The sequence below is a fragment of the Enhydra lutris genome, unplaced genomic scaffold, assembly GCF_002288905.1.
Source record: "Enhydra lutris kenyoni isolate GAN:26980312 unplaced genomic scaffold, ASM228890v2 scaffoldscaffold47, whole genome shotgun sequence".
NCBI lineage: Eukaryota > Metazoa > Chordata > Mammalia > Carnivora > Mustelidae > Enhydra > Enhydra lutris.
The window spans coordinates 10,947,581-10,974,515 of record NW_019154131.1 but is presented as its reverse complement, the minus strand read 5'-3'; the positions used below and the strand labels follow the sequence as shown (position 1 = coordinate 10,974,515).

Below are 26,935 nucleotides of genomic sequence, written 5' to 3'. Positions count from 1 at the left end.
GCTCATGAGATCGACTCCCGTGTAGGGCTCTGAGCTCAGTATGGAGTGTGCTCTCTTTCTCTCTCTCCCTCCTCCTCTGTCCCTCTCCCCACTCACGCACGCAATCTCTCTCTCTCAAATAAATAAATAAAATCTTCTTTAAAAGAGAGAGAAAAAAAATATCAACCAATTGTAATGTGCAACTGGAATTCTGACTCAAACTGCATTTACACACATTTACACCATTTATATCAAACTGTGGAACAATCTGAAATTTGAATAAAGCCTGGATATTTGATTTTATTAAGTGATGTTCCTGTTAATTTAGTTTTAATATTGAAAACGTGACTCTAAATAAAGACCCCTCATTTTTTTTAAATTGTAATAAATATTTATAGTTAAAATACTGTGACTGGGATTCATTTCACTATAATATGGGAGTGGGAAAAGTGAGTGGGGACATAAATGATAAAATATTGGCCATATATAGATCATTGTTGAAGCTGGTGATGGATACATTAGGTTCATTATACTATTCTGTTCACTTTTTTTTTTTTTTTAAGATTTTTTGTTTATTTATTTGTCAGAGAGAGAGAGAGAGAGCAAGCACAGGCAGACAGAGTGGCAGGCAGAGGCAGAGGGAGAAGCAGGCTCCCCGCCGAGCAAGGAGCCCGATGCGGGACTCGATCCCAGGACGCTGGGATCATGACCTGAGCCGAAGGCAGCTGCTCAACCAACTGAGCCACCCAGGCGTCCCTATTCTGTTCACTTTTTAAAATATGTTTGTTTAAAGCTTTCCATTAAAAAAAAAAAAAAAAAAAGTTTGAAAAGAACAGAAGACCAAGAAAACTTACAGAGATGACAAGAATGAGGGAGGAAGATCACTATCAAAGAAACACAAACCAGAATAACATTAGGCCTCTCGACAGCAACAGAAGAGCCTGGGAATGAGGAAGGTAAGGCCTTCACATATTAAGAGAAAATGACTTTAAACCTAAAATTCTATATTTGGCCAAATTATATCTACTCTAATACTTTATTCATAAAAATCACACTCAGAAACACAAGATCAGCTAAAACTGGGCTCTCATATACCCTTTCTTTAGCAGCTACTAGACTACATACGCCACTGGCGTAAAAAACACACAGGGACCTAGGAAACAGGAGATCCAACAGAGGAAAATGAAGTCCCAGGTGATGGCTGAGCCATGAGCTGGAGGCCTCAAAGGGTGTGATGATTTTCTGATGAAGACCACATAAATTTGCCAAACACAGCTCCTGGAAGGCTTTATCCACCTGCCCTCTCAGCAGCAAGACCCAGGAACTTTTAACAGCTCCCTCACTGACACTGGGTGCTACCTTTTCTTTAGTCTTGGTATCATGACTGTTACAGCCTTTCTGACGTCAAGCATTTTTCATGTTTGCTATTCATCTGAACATCTTTCACATCTTCTTTGAAGTCCTTGGTAGATTTTTTTTCATAAAGGTTTTCTCCTTTTTCTTACCAAATAGTGGAGAGAATTTGGATAAAGAGATGTAGAGACAGAGATAGATCTACCTTTTGCTGTAAATATTTTTCTCATGTGTTTTTTTTTATTTTATTTGAAGTGAAGAATTTACATATATATGACTTTAATTTCTCCTAGTCAAAGCTATAAATCTGTTGATTTTGCTCCTCTGCTTTTATGATTAATAACAAGTCATACTAGACTCAGAGAGCAAAAAACACTTTTTTTTCTTTTTTATTAGCTTTTTAATATTTTTACTCTTTTTAATCCAACTGAAACTTATTTTACAATATGATGTAAGCTGGGAATCTAATTTTATTTTAGTTAAATAGTTAACCAAATAGTTAAATAGTTAACCATGTTTCAAGATGATGGAATAATCTTTCCTATCCTCATTAATTTAAAGTGGTATCTTCATATACTAGATTTTATATATATTCTACAAGTCTACTACTGGCCTTTCAATCTGTACCATGGAAAATCTGGTCTTAGAGTAACTGTACTTTTTGGCCACTCAACAATCTCTTTTCCCCTTCTTTTGGTACCAGAAACTGAATTTTCTTTATAAAAATTTCTTTTGAAATGAAATCTTGCCATTTGCAACAATGTGGATGGAACTAGAGGGTATTATGCTGAGTGAAATAAGTAAATCAGAGAAAGACAATTATCATATGATCTTCCTGATTTGAGGAAGTTGAGAGGCAACGTGGGGTTTGGGGATAGGAAAAGAATAAATGAAACAAGATGGGATCAGGAGGGAGACAAACTATAAGAGACTCAATCTCACAAAACAAATTGAGGGTTGCGGGGGGAGGGGGGGAGGGAGAGGGTGGTGGGGTTATGGACACTGGGGAAGGTATGTGCCATGGTGAATGCCGTGAAGTGTGTAAACCTGGCAATTCAAAGACCTGTACCCCTAGGGCTAATAATATATTACATGTTAATAAAATAATAAAAAATTAATTAAAAAAAAGAAAAAATTTCTTTTGGGGGGGCTTTAATTTTAGCAGACTTGAGAGAGATTTATTTGGGGCAAACCACCTCTTTCAATCGAATATTTTCTCTTTGGGATTTGAATCCTAAAGTGACAAAAAGAATGATACCAATTGTTACTGGTAAACAAATAAAATGAAAATTACTGATATCAATTCATCCTAACTTCCTCCATCATTTCTGTTCCCAAGACGTCTGGGGATGCTCTGGGTTTCATTTCTGAGCATGATTCCCCAACTTTCATCCTAATCGCAAATGTGATTCCCATATTCCTCCAGTGAATTCCCTATTGAAGTTAGCCAAAGTTGGTTTCTGTTGCATACAAGGAAAAAACCACCACTGATATATTACTAAAGCTTTATAATAGCTATTAACCTCTGATATAGTAAGTCTCCACTCATTTCTCTTAACAGAATATTTTAGGGACGCCTCGGTAGCTCAGTCAGTTAAGCATCAAACTCTTGGTTTCAGCTCTGGTCATGATCTCAGGGTTGTGGGATGGAGACCAACATTGGAGTTCATGCTAAGAGCGGACTCTGCTTGAGATTCTCTGCCTCTCCCTCCACCCCTCCCCCTTCTCAGGTGCTCACACTCGCTCTCTCTCTCTCCCTCACATAAATACAATATTTTTTAAGATTTTATTTATTTGACACAGAGAGAGAGTGAGAGAGAGAACACAAGCAGGGGGAGTGGGAGAGGGAGAAGCAGGCTTCTCGCTGAGCAGGGGCCCGACATGGGACTCCATCCCAGGACCCTGGGATCATGACCTGAGCCAAAGGCAGACACCGAACAACTGAGCCATCTAGGTGCCCCAAATAAAATCTTTTTAAAAATGTATGAGAGACTCTTGTGTAGTAGCTCTTTAGTCTTTCACATGAATATCTGAATCTTTATTCCCAAAATAATTCCACTGAGTTTTTTATTGGAACTATTTTAACCCATAATATAATCTAGGAAGGATTCATATCTTTTTAGTACTGAGTATCTCCAAAATGTCTCACCATTTTCTTTGAAGACTCTCAGTTAAATCTGGTAACTTTTTAATGTGTCTGTAGTTAATTATATTCCTATTCTTGTCACGGTGGTGAAGAAAATTTTTTACACGTTTTATTCTCTGACTATTGCTGGAATATAAGAATGTAAATAAAATTGTTACTTTTCTTTTCTTCCTGGCCTCCTTACTGAATGTTCTTACCAGTGTCAATAATTCTAAAGTTGATTTTTTTGACTATTTACAGTATAAGTGCATCACCTGAAAATGTTAAGAGTCATGCCTCCTTCTTTCCAACAACTGTACTTCTTATTGCTGCTCTGCCATCATATACTTCTCTGGCTAAAACTTCCAGAACAATGTTAAATGACAGCAGTGAGTTTAACTGGATTAGCTCTGGATTTCATCACTGAATTCTCCTTATAAATGTTTATTTACCTAATTACAATTATAAATTATGTCTAAGACAAAACTTCTTTACCTATTGAAATAATTTCCCATAAACAAAAGGAAAGTTTAAAAAGAATTAACAAATAGATTTCTCTCAAAATTAAGGTGATTATATCATTCTCTCATCAAAATCATAACTTTCATTTGTAACTTGATGTTTCTTTCCCATCTAAAGTCTCACCTGAAATGCATTCCACAAAACCATGCAGCTAGTATATGATCCAATCTACAATATTAGAATTTAATATTATGTGTACAAAATCCTTTCCTGAGTTGCTTCCTCAATCTTATCATGCAAACAATTACCCTCAAACTTTCCAAATATTCCATGGGAATTAACTGTTAAAAATGGATAGATTTTAAAAATTAGGGGCAAAATATAATTTACTCAAATACAAAGTTTTCAAAGCAGCCAGATATTCAACACAAATAAATGCTGAAAAAAAAAGTTTTATATTTGATAGCAGAGTAAAACTTTTTCTGACCTTAAATTACTAACTGGACAACATATGTATGTTTTAAAAGAATGAAAAAATATACCTCAAATTCTTTTCTAAGACGTTCTTCTCGTTGAGTGCTAAATTCAAGTTCACTTGTTTGTCGCCGTAGAAGATCAGAGCAGTCCATGTGCTCAGTTTCTAATTTTTCTACCTTCTTGTGCATATTTTGTACAGCATTATCTTGCTCCTGGAAAGTAATTCGTTTTTGCATCAATACAGTTTATAAGCCAACATTGACAAAAATGTATTTCATAGAAGACAGTGAGTAAACCCGTGCTTCAACCACAAAAATAGGTTAATTTATACAGTTAACTCTTGAACAATATGAGGATTAGGGACACCCACACATGAGCAGTTATACACATGAGTATATAACTTTTGACTCCCCAAAAACTTGGCTACCAATAGCCTACTGTTGATAGGAAGCCTTACTGATAACACAATTAACCCGTATTTTCTAGGTTTATATGTATTATGTATTGTATTCTTATAATACTTAACTTTTTCTTAATTTTTTTCAGTATTTCTAGGCTACACAGTTCATCTCCAAGTTTTTTGAGATTGTCTAAAATCTCTAAAAAACCTTCCTACATATTCATTGAAAAAAATCCATGGACTTATACAGTTCAAACCCATGTTGTTCAAGGACCTTATAGACACTTGCTCTCATAGGCAAAAGAGATCTAGATATTCCAGCAATGTTTCAGAATATACACATATTCAAAAAAGCACGACTGGAGTTTTATAATTTGGGGGCGCCTGGCTGGTTCAGTTGGTACAGCATCAAACTCTTGATCTCAGGGTCGTGAGTTTGAGCCCCAGGCTGAATGCAAAGATTACTTAAAATAAAATTTTTAAAAAAGAGTTATGGGAGTTTTACAATTTTAGAGCTCTGGTTAACACATGTTACGGCTGAAAATGTATAAAACATACTATAACGTTAGACTAGTTCAATTGACCTCTGAGGGTATTTACATAATGCTGTAGTCCAAATGCCATTTATAATGTTTTCCCTGCTCATTAAAATTTTTAAATATTTTGTAATACAGATGCACATGGCTCCTTTGTGTGAGGAGAAGTGATTAGCTTGAATGCCTGATAACGGCCCTTGAGAGGTTTTTATGTGAGCTCTTGGTACTTTAACTATGGCTATGGTTCTTCGAGTTGCATCCACTAGATGGCTGTGTTTCATTTCTTTCAGTTTTCAAGTTTTCAAATCTTTGCTGTATTATTGGAAGAAAAATAACATCAGGTAGTGTTCTACTGAAATCTCTCAATCTCCCTTCCCAACTAAACTCAGAAATCAGAGTTGAACGTTATGAAAGTTCAAAGAGGAAGTTAACACGCATATCCAAGTATTTTCCACAGGTCAATGTCTACATTCATTGTTCCCACTTAGGTCTCTGAGGCAAGTCCTTTCTCACCTTCCTTCACCAGCACAATCTTATTCCGGGACAGACACACACATATGGATCCAAAATGGTTTCAAGTATTGCCAGCCATTCAAAAGGTATCATCAGAAGATGACTGAGAATGTCCCAAGCACCAAATACAATTCTCTCTAAAAGACTCTAACTTGGAAAGCACGGGGCAGTACCGTCCACAGTCAAAGGATGAAGAACAAAACCTCACATAATTCCTTCTCTCCATACCCCTCACTCATGAAATTACCACTCTGTAGCTGACTACCCATGAACTCTTAAGAATGATTTTCTTCAGGTAATGGAAACATCTTAATATACAGAAACTCATCTCCTCACACATTTTCAATCCTTAAACTAGAACAGATAAGAGCAAACCTGGACAACAGAGCAAAAGTGTGCCAGCAGCCAGCACTCACAGTTTTTTGTGTTTTTTTTTTAAGATTTTATTTATTTATTTGACAGACAGAGATCACAAGTAGGCAGAGAGGCAGGCAGAGAGAGGGGAGGAAGCAGGCTCCCCGCTGAGCAGAGAGCCTGATGCGGGGCTTGATCCCAGAACCCTGGGATCATGACCGAGCCAAAGGCAGAGGCTTTAACCCACTGAGCCACCCAGGCACCCCAGCACTTGCAGTTATTTAATGGCAGTGTGGATTCAGGAGTGAATGGTTTTATGAATAGCCATAATCTAAGTTCACCATAACAGTACCTTCATATACAAAAGTACTTTTAAGAGCATTAAGCAGTATACAAATATAAGATACTATTTTTATTCTGCATGATAACTCCCCTCCTTCAACCACTTAATATCGCCAATGTCAATTTAAATTCACTGTTAAATTATATGCCCTCTTGGGGCACCTGGGTGGCTCAGTTGGTTAAGTGTCTGCCTTCAGTTCAGGTCATGACCCCAGGGTCCCAAGATGGAGCCCTACATCGGGCTCCCTGCTCAGCGGGGAGCCTGCTTCTCCCTCTCCCTCTGCTGCTCCCCCTGCTTGTGCTCTCTCCCTTTATCTGCAAATAATTAAATAAAATCTTTTTTAAAAATTAAAATAAATTATATGCCCTCTTGACTGCCACATCATCTCTAACTTTCTATCATCCACACAAAGTACTATGTATATTTTTAAATGAATAAACAGTAATTTACAAGGTTAATCACAATGTAAACCAAATAATCTGAAATAAAAACAAAATAAAATCTATAACCAAAAATGCTTGTATTGTAGCTGATGGCAATTATTTCAAATAATACTTATTAAAGCAAAAGAAACTGAATTATTCAGGAAGTCTCATGAAATTTACTTATAAGAAAATATGACTTGTGATTCCCAATGGCAAACAGTACAGAAAACAACAGGCAGTCCTTCCATTACACTAAACAAAGAGCATGTCCATCATTCCGTAACACTTTCGATTTAATCCTATAAAAAGGAACACCTGGAAAATCAGTGATGGATCAGTTAGAGCTTATTCTATTCATTGGTGATATTTTAACTTTATGATAATTGGCCTATATTAAATATTACTTATAGTAATATGGCTTTTAAATAAAAGTCTTTCAAGATGTAGGTGAAATTTCTGACCTAACAATTCCAGTTTCAATGCAGAGGTCACCTAATCACTAATATGTGACAATTACTATATATCTTTGGATATGCATATAAAAACACATACACAGTTTTTATTTAAAAAACTGTCTTTCTCAAATAGTGTAGATTTTTTAGGAATTCTGTTTACATATTCAAGAAATTTATATAGTTAAGGGATTATATTAATTTCAAATGAACAGTGATTAATTTTCTAATGTTAAACTCGGCATTTTATTGTATAAAGGTCTTTTATATCTTTTCATATTTTGCTGCACTGACTTGGCTAATATTTTATATAATACTTTTGTATGTATATTCATTAGTGAGATTGGTTATAATCATCATTTCCTGTATCCTTGTCAATTTAGCATCAAGATTTATCAGTTTGATATGTTATCAAAATCTCAAAAGCACAAGTGAGAACAATAAGCTGGACAAAGATTCATACCTTCCAATACTCTATGTATATTTTTAAAACACAAAAAATAACAAAATAATTGGATACACTGTCAATGTATACAGACAGAATACTAAACACTAACTTCAGAATACTGGTATCTTTTGTGAATAGGGTGATGGTGGGATAATGAAGTAATTCAGAATAGTCAGTCTTAATAATGTAGCAATTTATTGCTTGTCTGTTTTTAATTCTGAAACAAATACGACAAACATGATCTTGATGATAAATTTTAGTATTTAATGATATGGTACGTTATGCCAGGTACTGGTTATATTAACCCCTGCTATTGTTTGTATGTTTTAAGTTTATGGTTTTATCAACACAATCCAAGACTGGGGTGCTTTAAATAACATATAAGAAAATTCCAAAAGAGTTATAAAATAGTTCATGCAGTTATATATCAAGAATAATTTCTCTCCTTGCAAATAAAGGTTTAGAAATTTTGTCACAGAATTTATTTTGTAATAAAACAAAAAGCTACCGGGATCCTGACAGTGAAAAAGTAAGTATGATGTGTGTGGGTGTGTAACACAATCATTATTAAGGACAATGGAAATTGAAGGAGTTTTTCTTTTATCCACTAGAGGGAGGTGTTGAACTTAAAATATTTTAAAATGAGGCTTTGAACTGACTTTTACCATCACAGGAAACCACATTACACTACTAGAAAATAAACTTGCTTTCTGTCCACATGTTTCAGAAACATAGCCCCCAAACTATAATTTTTTATATGTAACTTTTATATAAACAACATTTCTCAGACTCCAAAATACAGTTTTTAGGTCTGAAGAATTACAAAAGTATGGTTAGAAACCTATCAGAGCTAAAGTAGTCCTCCTCCCTACCTCACAAAATATATCAATTTAGTTAGTTACCACCCCAACCTAGTACATGCTTATCTCCTGAAATCCCCAAAGCCAGCACAGTTCTACAAAAAGAAATAGTGTTTGCAGCCACAAAGTATAAAATGGTACTTTGTGTAGTACCGATCATGATGAATCCATAAGCTTGCACACTAAGCAGTGATACGTTTAGGCATTTACACAGTTCAATCACTTGTCCTACAGCTCAAAGATATGGCCAGGAATGTTAGTGAATCATTTCTTCCGTTTTGTTTGTTTGTTTGTTTTTCTCTTTTTTAAAGTAAGCTTGGGGTGCTTGGGTGGCTCAGTTGGTTGGATGTCTACCTTTGGCTCAGGTTATGATCCTGGGGTCCTGGGATACAGCCCTGCATCAGGTTTCCTGCTCAGTGGGGAATCGGCTTCTCCCTCTCTCTCTGCACTTACCCCTGCTCATGCTTGCTCTCTCTCCCTCTCATGCTCTCTGTCTCTCTCTCTCAAATAAATAAATAAAATCTTTTTAAGAATTTATAAAGTAAGCTCTACACCCGACACGGGGCATGAACTCACAACCCCAAAGCCAAGAGTCACATGCCCTATGGACTGAGCCAGACAGGCACCCCAAATCTCGATTAGAGCAAAAAATTTTTGAAGGAAATAAAATGTCTTTCAATAAGGGATTCCTCAATACATATTGGGAATGTCCACATGGCAGAAAACCATGCAAACCCTACAAGAATAATACAAGGATGTCAAAAGATGGACACCAAACACACCAAGAAATAGAATTCCGTTTATGTAATACAGTGATAAATGTTTATATCCCCTTAGATAAGGAGTGGGATTCGAGGGGGAGTCATAGGACCTTCACTTTTGCTTTTAAGTTTCCCTAGATGAGGGCATTTTTTTACAGTGAGCACAATATATAGTCATTTTATGAATTGACTATAAAGCTATTTCCTGATTGGAAACAAGGCAGTATACCCAGCGCCTGAGTCACTATCTATACCGCTCTCTTACACAAGGTACCAGTGGGCAGTTTCCTAGGTAACTGCAAAGAAATGCTCCTTGCCGCTCTAGACCATTTCAGGCAAACTTCTGAAATACTTCCTTCCCAGTGGAGCTTCCTCCAAGCTGTCCCTAGATCATAACTGTGTCTATGGGGTCATTCTTCCACACCTTGCCCTCCACTCCCTAACATCTGGCCTACTAATGCCTAAGCCTACCCTGATACCTTCTTTACTGCGTCCCCACTCTCCCTCCTCTTCAGTGTATGTTGTTATTTTCAGTCTACATTCCTCATGAGTTTTGCCATTACAGACTCTGCCATCTCTTTATCACTAGACACTTAAGCTGAATTTAGTCGATGAAGGAGGAAAGGATCATTTTATTCCCTGGTTGAGTTCTAGAATTTGGGAAACAAATACGAAAAAATATACATCTTCTAAATGCTCTCAATCCTACTGATAAATTATACATTGAAGCACCACCTGGGTGGCTCAGTTGGTTAAGCATCTGTCTTCAGCTCAGGTCGGGTCAGGTCATGATCCTGGAGTCCTGGAATCAAGCCCCATCTGGGCTCCCTGCTCAGTGGGGAGCCTGCTTCTCCTTCTTCCTCTGCTCCTCCCTTCCCCTCCCCCGCCCCAAGCTAATGCTCTTTGCGTCAAATAAATGAATAAAGTCTTAAAAACAAAAGCAAGTAAGCATCCTCAAAATTCCTATTGCTAGAGCAGGAATGAAGAAAAATAAAAACATAACAGAGTCATTTTAAGTTAAAAATTTAATAAGCAGAGATAAAAAATAAGAATATGTGTTTCAAAATCAATATAAATACTTTGTTTTTAAATTAAATTGGCTTTGATTTGTTTTGAAATTTCAAATAGTGCTAAAGGAAGACATGGAGTTTTTATGTTTATCAGAAGAGGACATGCATTTAAAAAAATGAGAAATACTTTTTTTAAATGAGGTAACTGCAGAGTTCCCATTAATATTCCAGAGAAGTACACCTCTATTTAGCTTTTCAATTACTAGGAAAGAAAAGAGACATGGCATAAAATTAAGATTTTTTTTAGTAGTGGGACTGAATTCTAAAGCCCAGATGAAAGAAATACTACACCTGCTTTGTCTGTTAAAGATGGGATTTCACTTAGGAGGGTTTTGTTTTTTTTTAACGTATTTTAAAAGCTGAATTCCCTTAGAGAGTTACACAAAGAGAACACTATACCATACTAACATCTAATTATACGATGGAAACCTAAATCCATCAATAGCCAACAGAGAAGAGAATTTCAATCTATCCCTCGACTTGTTTAAAAAAAGACTTCTAAAAAAATACAAATAGTTTCTTAAACTTGCTTTAAAAAGGAAAAACAGTTTTATTTTGTTAATGTTAAAAGGACAGGAAATTGAGAGACTGAGCTCCGAACATTTCAGTGACACAATACAATAAAATGTATCTTACACTAATATTACACTATATGTTAACTAATTGGAATTTAAATAAAACCTTTAAAAAATTATCTTACAAAAGGTCATAGTAACTAAGGAGTATATTCCCTATTCTTTCCCATACATAATTAAAGCCTGATACCAGGGTGCCAGGCTGGCTTGGTCGGGGGAGCATGAGACTCAATCTCAGGGTTGTGAGTTCGAGCCCCATGTTGGGTGTAGAGATTACTTAAAAAAAAATAAAATCTTAAAAAAAAAAAAAAGACTAACACTTTATTCCTTTAGTACTTCATAATATAAAGTCACATACGTTTCATCTAAGGTTTATAGGATTGACCAAGAAACTGCATCTAAAATCGCATCACTCCCACATTTAAATATAAAGGCTTCTGAATCATATTTTACAAGTTTAAGGCTTCTGACTATTGGCACTGGAGATTTCTGAGTGTTCAGAAATGAAGAGGTTATTTTCATTTACTTATGTTTACTTGTTTGTTTCAGGTAGACTTTAAGACAATTATCAACAACAGTTCAAATGTCAGCCATTCTGTGATGATTTCCCCAATCTCCTAGGCACTTAATCAATTTCTCTTTCATGACCCCATAGTATTTTGTTCAAACTTTTATTATATTCCAATTTCTCTCTTTACATGTCTCTCTGTTTTAAGATCTTCAAGGGTCTTATCAATTTTGTATCCTCAGCACCCATAGCAGAAACTCAGTATGTACAAGGAAGGAAGGAAGGAAGAAAGAAGGGAGAGAAAAAGGAAGAAAGGAAGGGATACAAATTACAAACAGACTCTAAGAATACCAAGAGGTGTAAAGAATGACTATAATATCTTTCCAGATTCTACAAATGGAGTGACTGGTAAGAAAACAACATCCAAGACCAAAGGTTTGGCAAAGCTGTGGATTTGTTGGTATTTTGAATACTTACAAATGTTAACGAATTCAATATTTCCACTGCTTTCACTCTTAAAGAAATAAGGTGGCTCTTATTCTCTGCATGTTTTGGGCTGCCATTGTCTTGCAGAGTGGTTTCTAACATAAAACTACTCCAAAATTCATTTTAGATGGATATTCTTCATTCTGTGAAGAATGTGTACCTTGGTGTGCCTATAGTCTACAAAGACTGTATTTCAATTTGTTGTTTTATACAGAGAAAATATCTTATAACCAAATAAGTAATAGAAGAAATTATAGAAATTTATTTTAAATTTTAAGTTAAGTTGGTCAGTGAATTAACAGTTTAAATTTCTCTTCTCTCTCTTTCAAAATAATTTACATGTAATCTCCTGAAAAAAATGCACAATACACCAAAATGAGAATCTGGTGACTGGTAGTCTCTTCCCACATTAATTACTCAGACTATGATCTGAGTAAATCATAAATCTCCATCTGCTCATCTACAATGGGGGTTGGGTATAATCAGTTATTTTCCAACCAGACTATCTGAAGGCTTGTGGATTCTGTGTGATGGGGAAAAGGAGTAAATAGGACATGATTAAGAATTTGCTCTTCTTGGGACACCTGAGTGGCTCAGTCGTTAAGCAGCTGCGTTTTGCTCAGGTCATGATCTCTGGGGTCCCAGGGATAGAGCTCCTCGCTCAGCAGGGAACCTGCTTCTCTCTCTCCCTCTGCCTGCTGCTCCCCCTACTTGTGCTCTTTCTCTCTCTCTCTTTCTGTCAAATAAATAAATAAATAAATAAATAATCTTAAAAATAAAAAAAGAATTTGTTCTTCTTAAGGGAGAAAAAAACAACAAGACGAAGGCAGAGAGGGAGACAAACCATAAGAGACTCTTAATCATAGGAAACAAACTGAGGGTTGCTGGAGGGGAGTGGGTGGGGGGATGGGGTAACTGGGTAACTGACATTAAGGAGGGCACATGATGTGATGAGCACTGGGTGTTATATAAGACTGATGAATCACTGATCTCTATCTCTGAAACTAGTAATACATCATACGTTAATTCAATTTAAATAAAAAGTTTTTAAAAATTTGCTCTTCTTTAGGGGCACCTGGGTGGCTCAGTGGGTTAAGCCTCTGCCTTCAGCTCAGGTCGTGATCCCAGGGTCCTGGGATCGAGCCCCACATCGGGCTCTCTGCTTGGTGGGGAGCCCGCTTCCTCCTCTCTCTCTGCCTGCCTCTCTGCCTACTTGTGATCTCTCTCTCTGTCAAATGAATAAATTAAAAAAAATCTTAAAAAAAAAAAAATTTGCTCTTCTTTAAAAAAGAGTTGAAAAATCACTATGCTATATTAATTTATACGCATCCTTTAATATCTAAAAGCCAATCATTCTATTTCTTTATGCTGTTAAAGGCTGTGAACAGTCTCATATTTTAAACTGGAAAAATAAAATACCAAATGTACATATGTCTCAAAAATCACATAATTTATGCAACAGAAGTCACCCAACTCTAATTCAGATAGTATATGCTCATAAGAGTTGCCCATATTGTCATGTAACCCCAAATGAAACATGGCCTTAGACAGATCAAAGATTAGGAATCATTTTTGTGTTGAGTAAACTAGCCAGTTATTGCACTAATGCAATATTTAATATCCTAAGCATTAAAAAGACACATTTAAGGAACTGAATTATTATTTTTTAAATACCTGTACTATAAATTGTAACTCTCTTCTTTCTGCTTCCCATTGTTCTGCTTGTAATCTAAACTCCTCCAGTGCTGTCTCCCTGATATGAGACTCCATCTCATTCTTCTCCTGCTGATGTTTTTCCAACGCTTCCTTTATACGAATAAAATCTTGCTTTACTATTTGATCAATGAAAGTCATCTTTCTTCCTTTTTCCCCAATTCAACTGTACCAAGGGTTCTCCTTACCTATAGCTAAAACTCATTATAATTTATATTAAAATCATTAATAGAACTATAATATATTTTGATCATCAGAATGTAGATTATATGTAATCTATATGTACATCTTCTATGTAAAGTAGATAATATGGGAAGTTCTAATTACCTATGAACAAACTGTTTGGATCAACCCTGGTAATTTACATATAAAACTCACAGAATACACTGTATTGACCAAAAGTGATAAGAAAGATATTTCGTGCAACAGATCAGGATAAGGAAACACTAAAGTGTTAAACATCTTAAAAGTCAAAAAATTTTTAAGGTTTGGGCCATGACTAATTTCTTGTTCTACAGATAATACTCACAAAAGACTTTTCTTCTTGGGTTTTCCTAGTTGTACTACATTTATAAGATCTAACTTGGTTAAAGCAAGAAGCCCCCTTTAAAACTAAGTTCCCATTAACACAAGGAGAAAGACTGTGTGGTTGATATGAGAAGGTGGGAAGGCCTTCAGTGTCCATATAAACAGTAGCTGGGATCTGCATCATGAATATTACCCTTACAACTTTCACTAATGGAAAGTCTTCACAAAGGGCATTGAGCCTTTCCCCCTTCGGGATAAACAGTATGATGCTTATTGAACCCTATATTCCCCTACTTAGTCTATACAAATCAGCTCAAAGCCAGTAGCATAAAATCAAGCAAAGTTCTCTTATCAAGCAGCTCAGCCAGATCACGGAAAGATTTTATAACTTGAGGTGCCTGATTGACTGACTATAAGGAATGCCGCGGCCATTATGCTTCTTTCCCCGTAGCTCTAGACATTCTACATGAGCAAGGTGATACACAGCCGCCCAGGAACTCGGAGCACCTGGAGCCACCTAAACTACCCCCATTCAGATGGGGGAACCCCTGCACACACCAGGCACTGTTCAAGGACCTGGGAACATAACACTAAAGGAAGAGACAAACTGTGTCTGAAATGGAGGAAATCAGAAGATCTGGTGACAATGCCATGGAACCTTGTACTGAAACTTTCACATTTAGGAAATGCTTGTGTAAACTTACCTCTAATAAAGATTCGTTTCTCTAGAGTTCTGAAAACCCATATACACCAGCGGTAAATAAAAGCGTTTCTATCATGTTGTTGTTGTTTTTTTTTTTTTTTAATTTAAACTGGTGCTTCAGAAAAAATGACAAATATAAGCAATTCAAAATCTATCTTTTAAGGGGTTGGCAACTTCAAGTTAAACCATACTTTTACTTTAGAGAGATAAAGAAAAAAAAGAACAAAAAATGGAAAATAAATAGCTCAAATAATTTCAGTAAAGGGTCACCAAATATTTTTCATGTCTTATCTATATAGAATGTACTCTACATATATAATGAAATCCATATCAGATATGTAATTTTTTTATATTTATTGTATACTAAGACTAAAATCTAATGCCCACATTTCTAAAATTCCAAACTTTCATATGGCTAAACTTAAAGGACAAGAGGTTCTCATTTTCTGATACTTTCACATAAGTGAGTTCTTCTAGCTTGACCAGAGATCTCAACCTTTTTCACAAAAGAAAACAGCATACATATCAATATATTGTTAAATATTACAAAAGAGACCCATAAAAATGCCCCTGAAAGGAAAGAAGAGAGGGAGTAAGGGAAGGTGGGCAGGAGGAAATCAGATTTTCTTTGATTTCTGGTAGATACTTTCCTTTCCAAGCATAAGTTCAAATAATGTGTAATACATCTCAATGAATCTAAAAAAATTATTTCATAAAAATAATTTACCTGGTGGATGGCTCAGTCGGTTGAGTATCCAACTCTTGGTTTCGGCTCAGGTCATGATCTCAGGGTCCTGGGATCGAGCCCCAGGTCCAGCTCCACACTAAGCAGGGAGTCCACTTGAGATTCTCTCTCACCCTCTACCCCTCCCCCAGCTCATGTGCATGCCCACGTGCTCTCTCTCACTCTCTCTCTGATATAAATCAATCTTTTAAAAAATAATAATTTACCTGTACAGTTTTTTCTAGTCTGCTTTTTTCTTTCATAAGTAAATCATATTCTCGATTGCAACTTTGAATTATATTGTCTCTTTCCTCCAAATCATGTTCAAATCTTCTGCATTCTTCTTTCCACTTCAGCTGGGAAGTCTGGAATGCTTTCTCCATCTCATTTGCCTTTCCTTGAAGTTCTGCATTCTGAGCTATTAAAAATATTAAAGAATAATGGGTATGCCTATAACCACAAATTAAATTCCTAGGAATTCAAACACCTAGGCGCTGGAGTTGATTCCATTTACAGCTTGATCTCTGAAGAAAACATTTAACCACTTCACACCAGTCAACTCAGAAAAACTCCCTGTTCCAGAACAATCCATTCTCTAATTTCTCAATCTCTTCTTCCCCTCCAGACCTAGGTGATTTTGCATGAAATGGTAGGCTATGTCCCCATGTTTGGGTGCACCTCTTTCACCAACTGCAAATCTACTACATTTCTTCTATTCAAGAAAATAAATCAAACGCTGTGTGTTTTTTTAAACTGTGGTCTATAGGACTACTTTTGTAAAATACTTAATAGATTACAAATTTTGATATTTGACTATTGGCAAGAAATTAGTTGTGACACAGTTACACATGAGGCTGTCACAAAACTGAGGTTGGGAGCCACTGGTCCAGCCCTCAGAACTCGAGCTATTGACTCTACCGAGGTTAGGCTCAACACATCTCTCATCCTAGTATTACCCCGACATTAACTAACACCTCTCAACTCACTACAGCTGCTGCTTCACCTCAACATCTAGAAAAGAAGCAATGGAACCCTTTATGGGTCTGGCTCCCTCACCTACCACCTGATTAAACCTCTCTGACTCTCTAACCTTTAGTGGGAATAAAATGTCTCCTAGTTAAGCTGTTGTGAAGATAAAATGAGAAAATACACACAAACACACTTGTTAAACAAACCAAAATAGAAAAAAAAAAAGCCACAGTTAGTAGTATTATTTTTAAGTTATATTAAAGTATATTAAAGTTAATTAAAACCACAATGTGATACCACCTCACACCAGTCAAAATGGCTAAAATTAACAAGTCAGGAAACAACAGATGTTGGTGAGGATGAGGAGAGAGGGGAACCCTGTTACACTGTGGGAATACAAGTTGATGCAGCAACTCTGGAAAACAGCATGGAGGTTCCTCAAAAAGTTGAAAATAGAGTTACCCTATGACCCAACAATTGCACTACTGGGTATTTATCCAAAGGACACAAATATAGTAATTCAAAGGGGCACGTGCACCTCAATGTCTATAGCAGCAATGTCCACAATAGCCAAACTATGCAAAGAGCTCAGATGTCCATCAACAGATGATGGATAAAGATGATGTGGAATATATATATACACATATACGCATGTATATATAATAATATGTATATAATACATACATAAATACAATGGAATATTGCTCAGCCATCAAAAAGAATGAAATATTGCCTTTTGCAACCTAGAGGGTATTATACTAAGTGAAATAAGTCAGTCAGAGAAAGACAAATATTATATCATCTCACTCACAGGTGGAATTTAAGAAACAAAACAGAGGAACATAGGGGAAGGGAGGGAAAAATAAAAAAGGACAAAATCAGAGAGGGAGACAAACCATAAGAGACTCTTAACTCTAGGAAACAAACTGAGGTTTAGCGGAGGGGAGATAGCTGGGGGATGGGGTAACTGGATGACAGGCACCAAGGAGAGCACTTCTGATGAGCACTGGGTGTTGCGTGCAACTGATGAATCACTAAACTCTTCCTCTGAAACTAAAATAAACAAACAATGTTTGTGTTTCAAACACAAAAGTTTCAATAGTCAAAGGTATAAGAGGCACAAAAATTCTCCCCTAGGGGCACCTGGGTGGCTTAGCTGGTTAAACAATGGCCTTCGGCTCAGGTCATGATCCTGGGATCAAGTCCCACATCAGGCTCTCTGCTCAGCAGGAAGTCTGCTTCTCCTACTGACCTCTCATTCTCTCTCTCTCTCAAATAAATAAATAAAATCTTAAAAAAAAAGTTTCCCCTAATTCAGTTATTCTTTCGACATGACATTATTCCATGATCTAGCATCCCAGATTATAGGCAAGAAATTTAAAGCCATTTAATTCCCGTTCGTTTGCATGTGGCCTATTTTTCTTTTGTGTCTTTTCTCTTTGAAAAGCTTTGAGATCTTCACTTTGTCTCTATTTTTCTGAAATTGCATAATGCTTTGCCCTCAGGTGGGTCTATTTCTTGTCATGGTGGTGAATATTCAATGGGCCCTTTCGATCTGGCAACTCGTAACCTTTAGTTCTGAGATAACGTCCTGCGTAATTTCATAGAGGATTTATCCCTCCCTGTTTTGTCTCTTATCTCTTATTTCAATATTACCTATTATTCAAATTGACCCTCAAATTTTCTTGCCTTTTCTCTCCTGTTTCTCTACCTCTGCTTTTTTTACTCTAATTGCTGGGAGATTTCTTCCATTTTCATCTCCCAATGTTTCTGTTGATATTTTTCATTCCTGATTTCATATTTTTAATTTCTAAGAGCTTCCCCCTTTTTTTTATAGCATCTGATTCTTGCTTCATGGATAAAATATATTCTCTTTCAGCTCTGTAGATATTAATGCTCCTTGTTTGTTAAATCTTCTTTTCCCCTGCAGTTTCTGATTCTTCCAAATTATTATTTTTTTCTCTCCATTTTAGAGGCTTTCCCCAAGCATCTGGTAATTCTTAGTTCTGTTCTCTCAATTAAAATAACTGTAAAGGTGACACACTCATATAGCCAACACTAGATTCTGAAAGGGAGGCTTGATAACTGTCGTCCTGCACTGGAGAAGGATATGGTTGGGCCATTTATTAGGAAACTCCCAACATTAGTATCATTAGGTTTTTCCTCTTGGTTTGGTCCGATGATCTATAGAAGAGTCTTTTAAGCTCCCACATGGAGTATATATACATATATTTTTTTATTAATTTATTTGACTGAGAGAGAGAAATCACAAGCAGGCAGAGAGGCAGGCAGAGAGAGGGGGAAGCAGGCTCCCCACTAAGCAGAGGGCCCGATGTGGGGCTCGATCCCAGGACCCTGAGATCATGACCTGAGCCAAAGGCAGAGGCTTACCTCACTGAGCCACCCAGGCGCCCCAGGAGTATAGAAATCCGGGTGCTAGCTTTTGGAGAAACCAATAGAAAAAGGAGACTGGAAGGAATAGTTTCTCAATATTCGGCATTGACTATGCTATCTTCCTGTTTTTGCTAGTCTGGAGACCCTATATTTTATCATCTCCAGAGGTTAAGCCACCCAGCTCCCTCTAGAAAGTGAGAGCAATCCCAGAGTACACTGCTCTTGGGAAGGAGATCTAAGAACCTAACTGCTTCTAAAGCAAAGAGCTTTCATTTAACCTCCTTTTTTTTTTACCTACTACTGCTATTCCAATTCCTAATTCCAGAGGTATCTGGTGCTTCCAGTTCACAAACATTTTGACTATCTAACAAGTTGTCTCCCAACTATTTATTTAAAAGAAATTACCAGGTTTTTTTCCAAAGTAGTTAGACCATTTACTCTCCCACTTACAAAGTAGAAGAGTTCCAGTTGCTCTACATCCTTACTAACATTTGGTATTGACAGTCTTCCCAATTAGCACCACCTAATGCATATGTAATAAACAGTCACTGTGGCTTTAATTTACGTTTCTCTGAAGACAAGTGAGATTAAGTATTTTTCATCTCATTAATGGCTATTCTCTCTTCCTCTATGAAGTGTCTGTTGAAATCATTTGACTTTGGGAAATAACTTCCCATCTTCCCTGGACTTCAACCTCCTCAAAATTAAATCAAAGTCATTAACTTGTATATTTAGTGCCTTTCAATTCTTATAAGTTCCGGGTAGTGTTGTGGTTATTAAATGCCAGAGGTAATCAAAAATACTTTGACCAGGGGCACCTGGGTGGCTCAGTGGGTTAAAGCCTCTGCCTTTGGCTCAGGTCATGATCCCAGAGTCCTGGGATCAAGCCCCACATCGGGCTCTCTGCTCGGCGGGGAGCCTGCTTCCCTTCCTCTCTCTCTGCCTACTTGTGATCTCTCTCTCTCTCTCTGTCAAATAAATAAACACAATCTTTTAAAAAAAAAAAAAAAAAATACTTTGACCAGTGGAAATAACCCAAAACAGCTGGCCACAACTCGGGCCCAGAACCTCACAATAATTGCAAGTTAACATTCATTTAGTCCCATGTAACCACAAAGAACTTTCATTTTTTTCACTTCATCCTTAAAGCAACCTAGGGTAAGTGGTAAAACCAGGATCTAAATCTAAATCTTCTGAATTCATGTTCGATGTTCTCTTAATTAAAACCTGTTGCATACAGGAATGTTCACAGGAGCATCGGGGCGCCTGGCGGGCTTGTCAGTGAAGCATGCCATTCTTGATCTCAGGGTTGTGAATTTGAGCTCTACACTGGGTATAGAGATTACTTAAAAGTAAAAACTTTAAAAAAAGGAATGTCCATAGCAACATTATTCTTAATAACCAAGAACTGGATATTACCCAAGTGCCCATTAACAGAAATTGATAAATTTATGTGATACGTCATTCAGTGTAATACTAAGTATCAGTACAAAGTTCATACAACGATATAGATGAACTCACACATGCAATGTCAAAGGAAAGAAGCCAAACATAAACGAGTACATATTATATGATTCCGTTTAATATGAAGTACAAAAAAGAGGCACAATTTATCCACGCTATTAAAAATCAGAATAGTAGTTATCCGTGTGGAAGGACTTCCGGAAATGTTCCATTCCATGATCTGGGTGCTTCTTATGAGTTATACACTTATATTAGGCACATTTCTTTACATATATTATACTTTTTTAAGATTTTATTCATTTATTTGACAGAGAGAAAGAGAGCACAAGAAGGGGGAGTGGCAGCCAGGGGGAGAAACAGGCTCCCCACCGAGCAGGGAGCCTGACCTAGGACTTGATCTCAGGACCGGGGGATCATGACCTGAGCAGAAGGCAGACGCTTAATCAACTGAGCCACCCAGGCACCCACATACATTATATTCAAATAAAAATATTTTTAAGTGCTCATATGCTACATAACAGAGAGCTTTTGAGGATTCCACTTTTCTAGGCACCACTCTTTAACCCCGTGGTTCCCAAACCTAGCCAATCAACAAAATACCTGCAGTCCTTCTTGAACATATAGACTGTCTCAAGCTAGAAATTCTAATTCAGAAAACATGTGACAGGGGGCCTGTGAATGGTTTGATTTTGTTTTATTTTAAAATCTCTATATGATTCTGCTGATTGATTATTCAGGGAACGACTACTCTACAAAATGATTAAGAGAATTTTGAACCCCTTTTTCCCATACATGCACAACATACAAAAAATGAATGTGAAGAAGGTGAATGTTCACATGAGTGCTAGAAGACTTTATACACACCTGGTGAAGTCTGTCCATCAAAGGCCTACCTCTGCCCCTATGTGGTGAACACATACAACAGTAAGCACTGTGTTACTGCTACGCAATAAAGTTAAAACCCTAAACATGGGAAAAAATACAGTAGTCTTACCACAGAGTTTTTCTTGGATCCTATGTGCTTCGGCTAACCTTTCTTCAGCAGCCCGTCTCCCGAGACCAGCTTCCTTTCTAGCAACAGCCAGGTCATATTCCAGACTTTGTCGCAATGCCTCTCCTTTTTCCACCTCGGATCGCAGCTTGGCAATCTGGCTTTCATAGCTTGCCAGCTAAAAATAGATTTCGAGATCATGAACCAATATTAAAATATGGCACCAAGATAATGAGATCGTGCACCCAAACATTTAAATGTCTTAGAGAAACATGTTTCTACAATATTGATAAGACAAGAATTCATGAATTTATAATTTTCTAGAAGACTGGAAAAGAAGGACTATAGCCTTACCAAATGACACTCAGTTTTCTAATTTTAGAGAATCCACTAGAGAAAAAAAACAAAAAATGCTTTCACGAGCTTATAAAAATAAGGAGAAATTACAAGGTTTTTTTTTTCTTTTTAAGTAGGCTCAGTGTGGGGCTTGAACTCATGATCCCAAGATTAAGAGTCACGTGCTCTACCGACTGAGCCTGCCAGGCGTCCCTTAAAAATCGCAAGTTTTATGGGTGCCTAGGTGGCTCAGTCATTAAGTGTCTGCCTTTGGCTCAGGTCTTGATCCCAGGATCCTGGGATCAAGCCCCACATTGGGCTCACTGCTCAGCGAGAAGCCTGCTTCTCCCTCTTCCACTCCCCCTGCTTGTGTTCCTGCTCTCACTGTCTCTCTGTCAAATAAATACACAAAATCTTTTTTTTTTTAATTTATTTTAAAATTGCAAGTTTTAATCAGAAATAATCAGGCCTAAGAAGTGAAAAATGACACACAGTAAATACTTTAAAATTCATTCTTCCCTCTCTGCTTCCTATTCCTTAAATGAAGTCAAGAAGCAAATTGCATGAAAGCATAGTTGGTAAGTACTGTCTACATTATTTCTCTTGATTATGACATTACTGACAGAGCATGAACTAATAAAAGTGCCAATTTTGCAGGGATTTTTAATGAACTAATATCTAATTTATCTAATATTGAGACAACTAGATATTTAATAACTAGGTCTAATTTATCTAACAACCTTCCATGAGTAGTGGGACAGAAGATAAGTCAAAGTCAGAACTAAATGATTTTATAAAGTCCATTCCCACTCCAAAATTCTATAATCTAATCAACAATTCATTAAATAATATTAAACACTCCTATGTGTCAAGTACAGTGAAAGATATAAAAACAAACATTACAGAGCCCCTGACCTCAAGTAATGAAATGCTGTAGAAAGGCACATAGGATGTTTTATAAAAGAGGTGAAAATGTTACAATAGTTCAAAGAAAAGCAAACTCATTTATTGTTGGTGGTCAAGAAAGAGATGGTGGATGAGAGAAAATGCTAGCAAGGCATCATGCAGGAAAGCACTGAGCTACTATACCAGACTAGAAAAAGATGGTCCCATTATCAGATAAGAAAAAAGAATTCAAAAGAGCAACATCAGAAATTACCATAAGTAGCTGTTAACACATGGAGTGTAGCAGAGTTACACATTTTGTACGTATAAAGAATAAAAAGTAGTAATTTTTATTTTTAAAAAATATTAGCAAAGTCTTCTAAATACTTATGCTTACAAAATAAGAATTTACAAATATCTTTTAATAGTAAAGAAAAAAAATCATAGAATCTTAATTATATACTCAAGATAACTCACTTTGTTTCAGAATCACTCTATCCCTCCCTGCCCACTATCTCCCCGCATCATAAGACTAACATTGTTTAACATTTGAACATTCCCAGTTGTGCCAGGCGTTCACCTGTTTGCCCCTAGACCCCCTCCCTATTCTCCTACAGCAATGCTCTGTATTGTAGGAACTACATTTCCCAGGTTCCCTTGACAACTGGCGTCTCAGGTCTGGCCAATAGGAGGCACTTGTGATATGCTTAGAAGGGCAGAAGCAGTGAACCCAGGGTAGTTCTCCTGCTCCAATATCTACCTTCAGCAACATCCCTGTCTTCCCTGTTGCTTCACATTCTCCTGGATAGTCCCTCCTGTTAATCAATGAAGGCCTCTTTGCAGGTAGAAATGCAATAATTTTGCAATGACCCATGGCATACAGTGGGATCACAACTATTTATATTATCATGTACAGTTTAGAATAAAATGCCAGTTGAGGACAAGCCTTGGGGAGATGAAGTAGCAACTGTGCTTAACCATTAGGGCAGCATTGTTTATTTCAAGACCTGTAGGGTAGGAAGGCCAAATGCGACTATGTTAGAGAACTTACAAAAACAAAACAATGGGGCACCTGGGTGGCTCAGTCAGGTAAGCACCTGCCTTTGGTTCAAGTCATGATGCCAGGACATCCCAGGATTGAGCCCCACATCAAGCTCCCTGCTTAGCGGTGAGTCTGCTTCTCCCTCTGTTCCTAACCCTGCCCTCTCTCTCAAATAAATAATAAAATCTTAAAAACAAAATGATAATCTTAGATCTTTAGAATCTCAGTTCAAAACAGTCAGAAAGCCAGAGTTTCCATGTTGACTTTAAAAGAATCTCTTATTTCTTATAGCTCTGTGGCTGACAAGGCTTTAAAGACCACACAGAAAATCTAATTATGGGGACTGCAGAATTACATTACAAGTTGAATGAAAAGTCTCACTAAGTTTCTAATGTTAAGATAGTACGTATCGGGGCGCCTGGGTGGCTCAGTGGGTTAAGTCTCTGCCTTCGGCTCAGGTCATGAACTCAGGGTCCTGGGATGGAGCCCCAAGTTGGGTTCTCTGCTCGGCGGGGAGCCTGCTTCCCCCTCTCTCTCTCTGCCTGCCTCTCTGCCTACTTGTGATCTATCAAATAAATAAATAAAATCTTAAAAAAAAAAATAGTATGTAGCCGTTGGGCACTAAGTAGGAAGGTAGAAGATGGGATGAGGGCTTTTGGAATTAGACAAACCTGAAAATTATAAATTTCCAAATCCCCTCTAAACATCCCTTACCAACAAAAGCAGTTTCGCCTCCCTGTCTGAGATAATTAGCCTTCCTTTGCTTAAAGACTTACTAATGAGCACGCCTGAAACAGCTGCGTTGCAAAAGAATTTGCAAGCACACGTCCACCACTCTTTGTCACCAAAGATAAATTCAGATCTCAGTATGCCGTAGGAGGAGACATGCATATCCTGGCCCAGGAGAAAATAGCTTATGTAGCAAAAGAAATGCAAGATCTTTCTAATCTTGTTTTAGCAGGAACCTGAAGAACATACATGGGATTGGTTTGGATTTAATAATCCAGTTCTAACAGTTTGCTAGGATGGATGACTCCCCAATTTCAATCAAAATCATGGAATTCCAGAGTGATGAAGTCCAAGTGTTGGCAATTAACTTGAGCCTCCGAAATATGAAGTCTTAACCTTTCTATCATTGTAACCTTAGGACCATCGCTAAGAATAAGAACTGCAGCTGCTTTTTGCATCTCTGTTATATGCATATATTACTGACTTTTTTGGCTCCTCCCCTCTGGCCTCACATGAAAAATACTGGAAATAGCAACTTTTCAATTAAATTCATGAGGTTGCAAATTATAAAGACCTGATAGTGAGGATATGTATCATCTGTGAGATGGATGCAACAACAAATAAGCCTTGGTGTGCCCCCATTTTGGCAAGGGTGGGAGCACCTTTGTATAGAGGATATTTGAATTGCAACCTGCTACATTACTCAGAAAAAAGATATTACTGTGTGGGAGATATATAGGAGCACAGGGGTGATAAAAAGTGTGGACAGCCAATCATTTTCCTGTTTGATCTCTGATCCATTTCCCCAACACACTTAATCTGCTCTACTCTATTATACAATTCCCATGCTCCACTGCCCAATGGCTCGACTTCTAGTAGTATCTCTGGCAGGAACTGTATCTCTTTCAAGGTCCAACCCCCCTCCCTCCCCTCCAGCATCCCAACACTGAACAGCCCTTACCGTGGCTCTACCTCCCCCAAACAGCCCCAACTTCAGGACTCTGGTCACATCTTCTCTTCCCATTGGCCCACTGGCCTATAGGCAGTGGTGGCTTCTTGCTGTTACTAATCTCCGGGTGACTTCACCATTCTCTATTTGGATTCTCTAATCTCTGGGTGACCTCACCATTCTCTATTCAACTTCCAACACTTGTACAACCAATTCCCTCTATTAAGGTCCCTCTTCTTGCCTGATTGGACCATATTTGATTTCTCGAGCTACCCACACAGCTGTTAGGAACCTATCCTCTGTTCTTGAGGTTGCTTTCTTACATATGTATTCATTACAGCAGCAGCAGCAGCAAAATGGGATTTCCCTCCTTGAAAACAGGACTGCATTCTTTAACATCTTTATGTTCAACCAGCTATCTTCAAAGCTCCTCTCTGTGGCACTCTTCAAGTCCCCTACAGCATACCTCAGCCTCTCATAGGAAGGTTTTTCACAATTTTATGCCATGATCCTCCTTGCAATCTCACAAAGCCTTCTCAGAATAATATGATTAAATGCATTAAACAATTAAAATATCAAAGTATAAAAACAAATAGGTCAGACAAAAGCAAATCTGTGATGCCATAATGTACTTCTTTAATAATCCACTAAATAACAAGCTCTACATACAGTCTCACAACCAGTATAATTTCAAGGTTGTGACAGGTATAAACAATATTTTGAAACTTGCAATAACGGAATTGTGTATCTGTGATTTCTAGTGAATACAAGGTTAAACGTACTGCCAATTCTATTACAAAGCTGTCATCATTAAGACAGTATGGTACTGGCACAAAAACAAACACATAGATCAATGGAACAGAATACAAAGCCCAGAAATAGACCCTCAACTCTATGGTCGACTAATCTTCGACAAAGCAGGAAAGAATGTCCAATGGAAAAAAGACAGTCTCTTCAACAAATGGTGTTGGGAAAACTGGACAGCCACATGCAAAAAAATGAAACTGGACCATTTCCTTACACCACTCACAAAAATAGAGTCAAAATGAATGAAAGACCTCAATGTGAGACAAGAATCCATCAAAATCCTTGAGGAGAAAACACAGGCAGCAACCTCTTCGACCTCAGCCACAGCAACTTCTTCCTAGAAACATAGCCAAAGGCAAGGGAAGCAAGGGCAAAAATGAACTACTGGGACTTCATCAAGATCAAAAGCTTTTGCACACAGCAAAGGAAACAGTTAACAAAACCAAAGGACAACTGACAGAATGGGAGAAGATATTTGTAAATGACATATCAGATAAAGGGCTAGTATCCAAAATCTATAAAGAACTTATCAAACTCAACAGCCAAAGAACAAATAATCCAATCAAGAAATGGG

At 37.2% G+C, this 26,935-nt stretch overlaps 1 protein-coding gene across 2 annotated transcripts in view; it reads right to left on the bottom strand.

The window, feature by feature from the left end:
- LOC111156618 (coiled-coil domain containing 171) overlaps positions 1 to 26,935 on the bottom strand; it is a 284,698-nt gene that overhangs the window by 243,420 nt on the left and 14,343 nt on the right. For both annotated transcript variants that reach the window (XM_022517612.1, XM_022517611.1), the window contains exons 3-6: positions 21,617 to 21,791; positions 16,023 to 16,213; positions 13,802 to 13,933; positions 4,462 to 4,608 (exon numbers count right to left, since the gene is read on the bottom strand). In XM_022517612.1, coding sequence (XP_022373320.1) covers positions 4,462 to 4,608; positions 13,802 to 13,933; positions 16,023 to 16,213; positions 21,617 to 21,791 — 645 coding nt within the window. The remainder of the gene's footprint in view (positions 1 to 4,461; positions 4,609 to 13,801; positions 13,934 to 16,022; positions 16,214 to 21,616; positions 21,792 to 26,935) is intronic.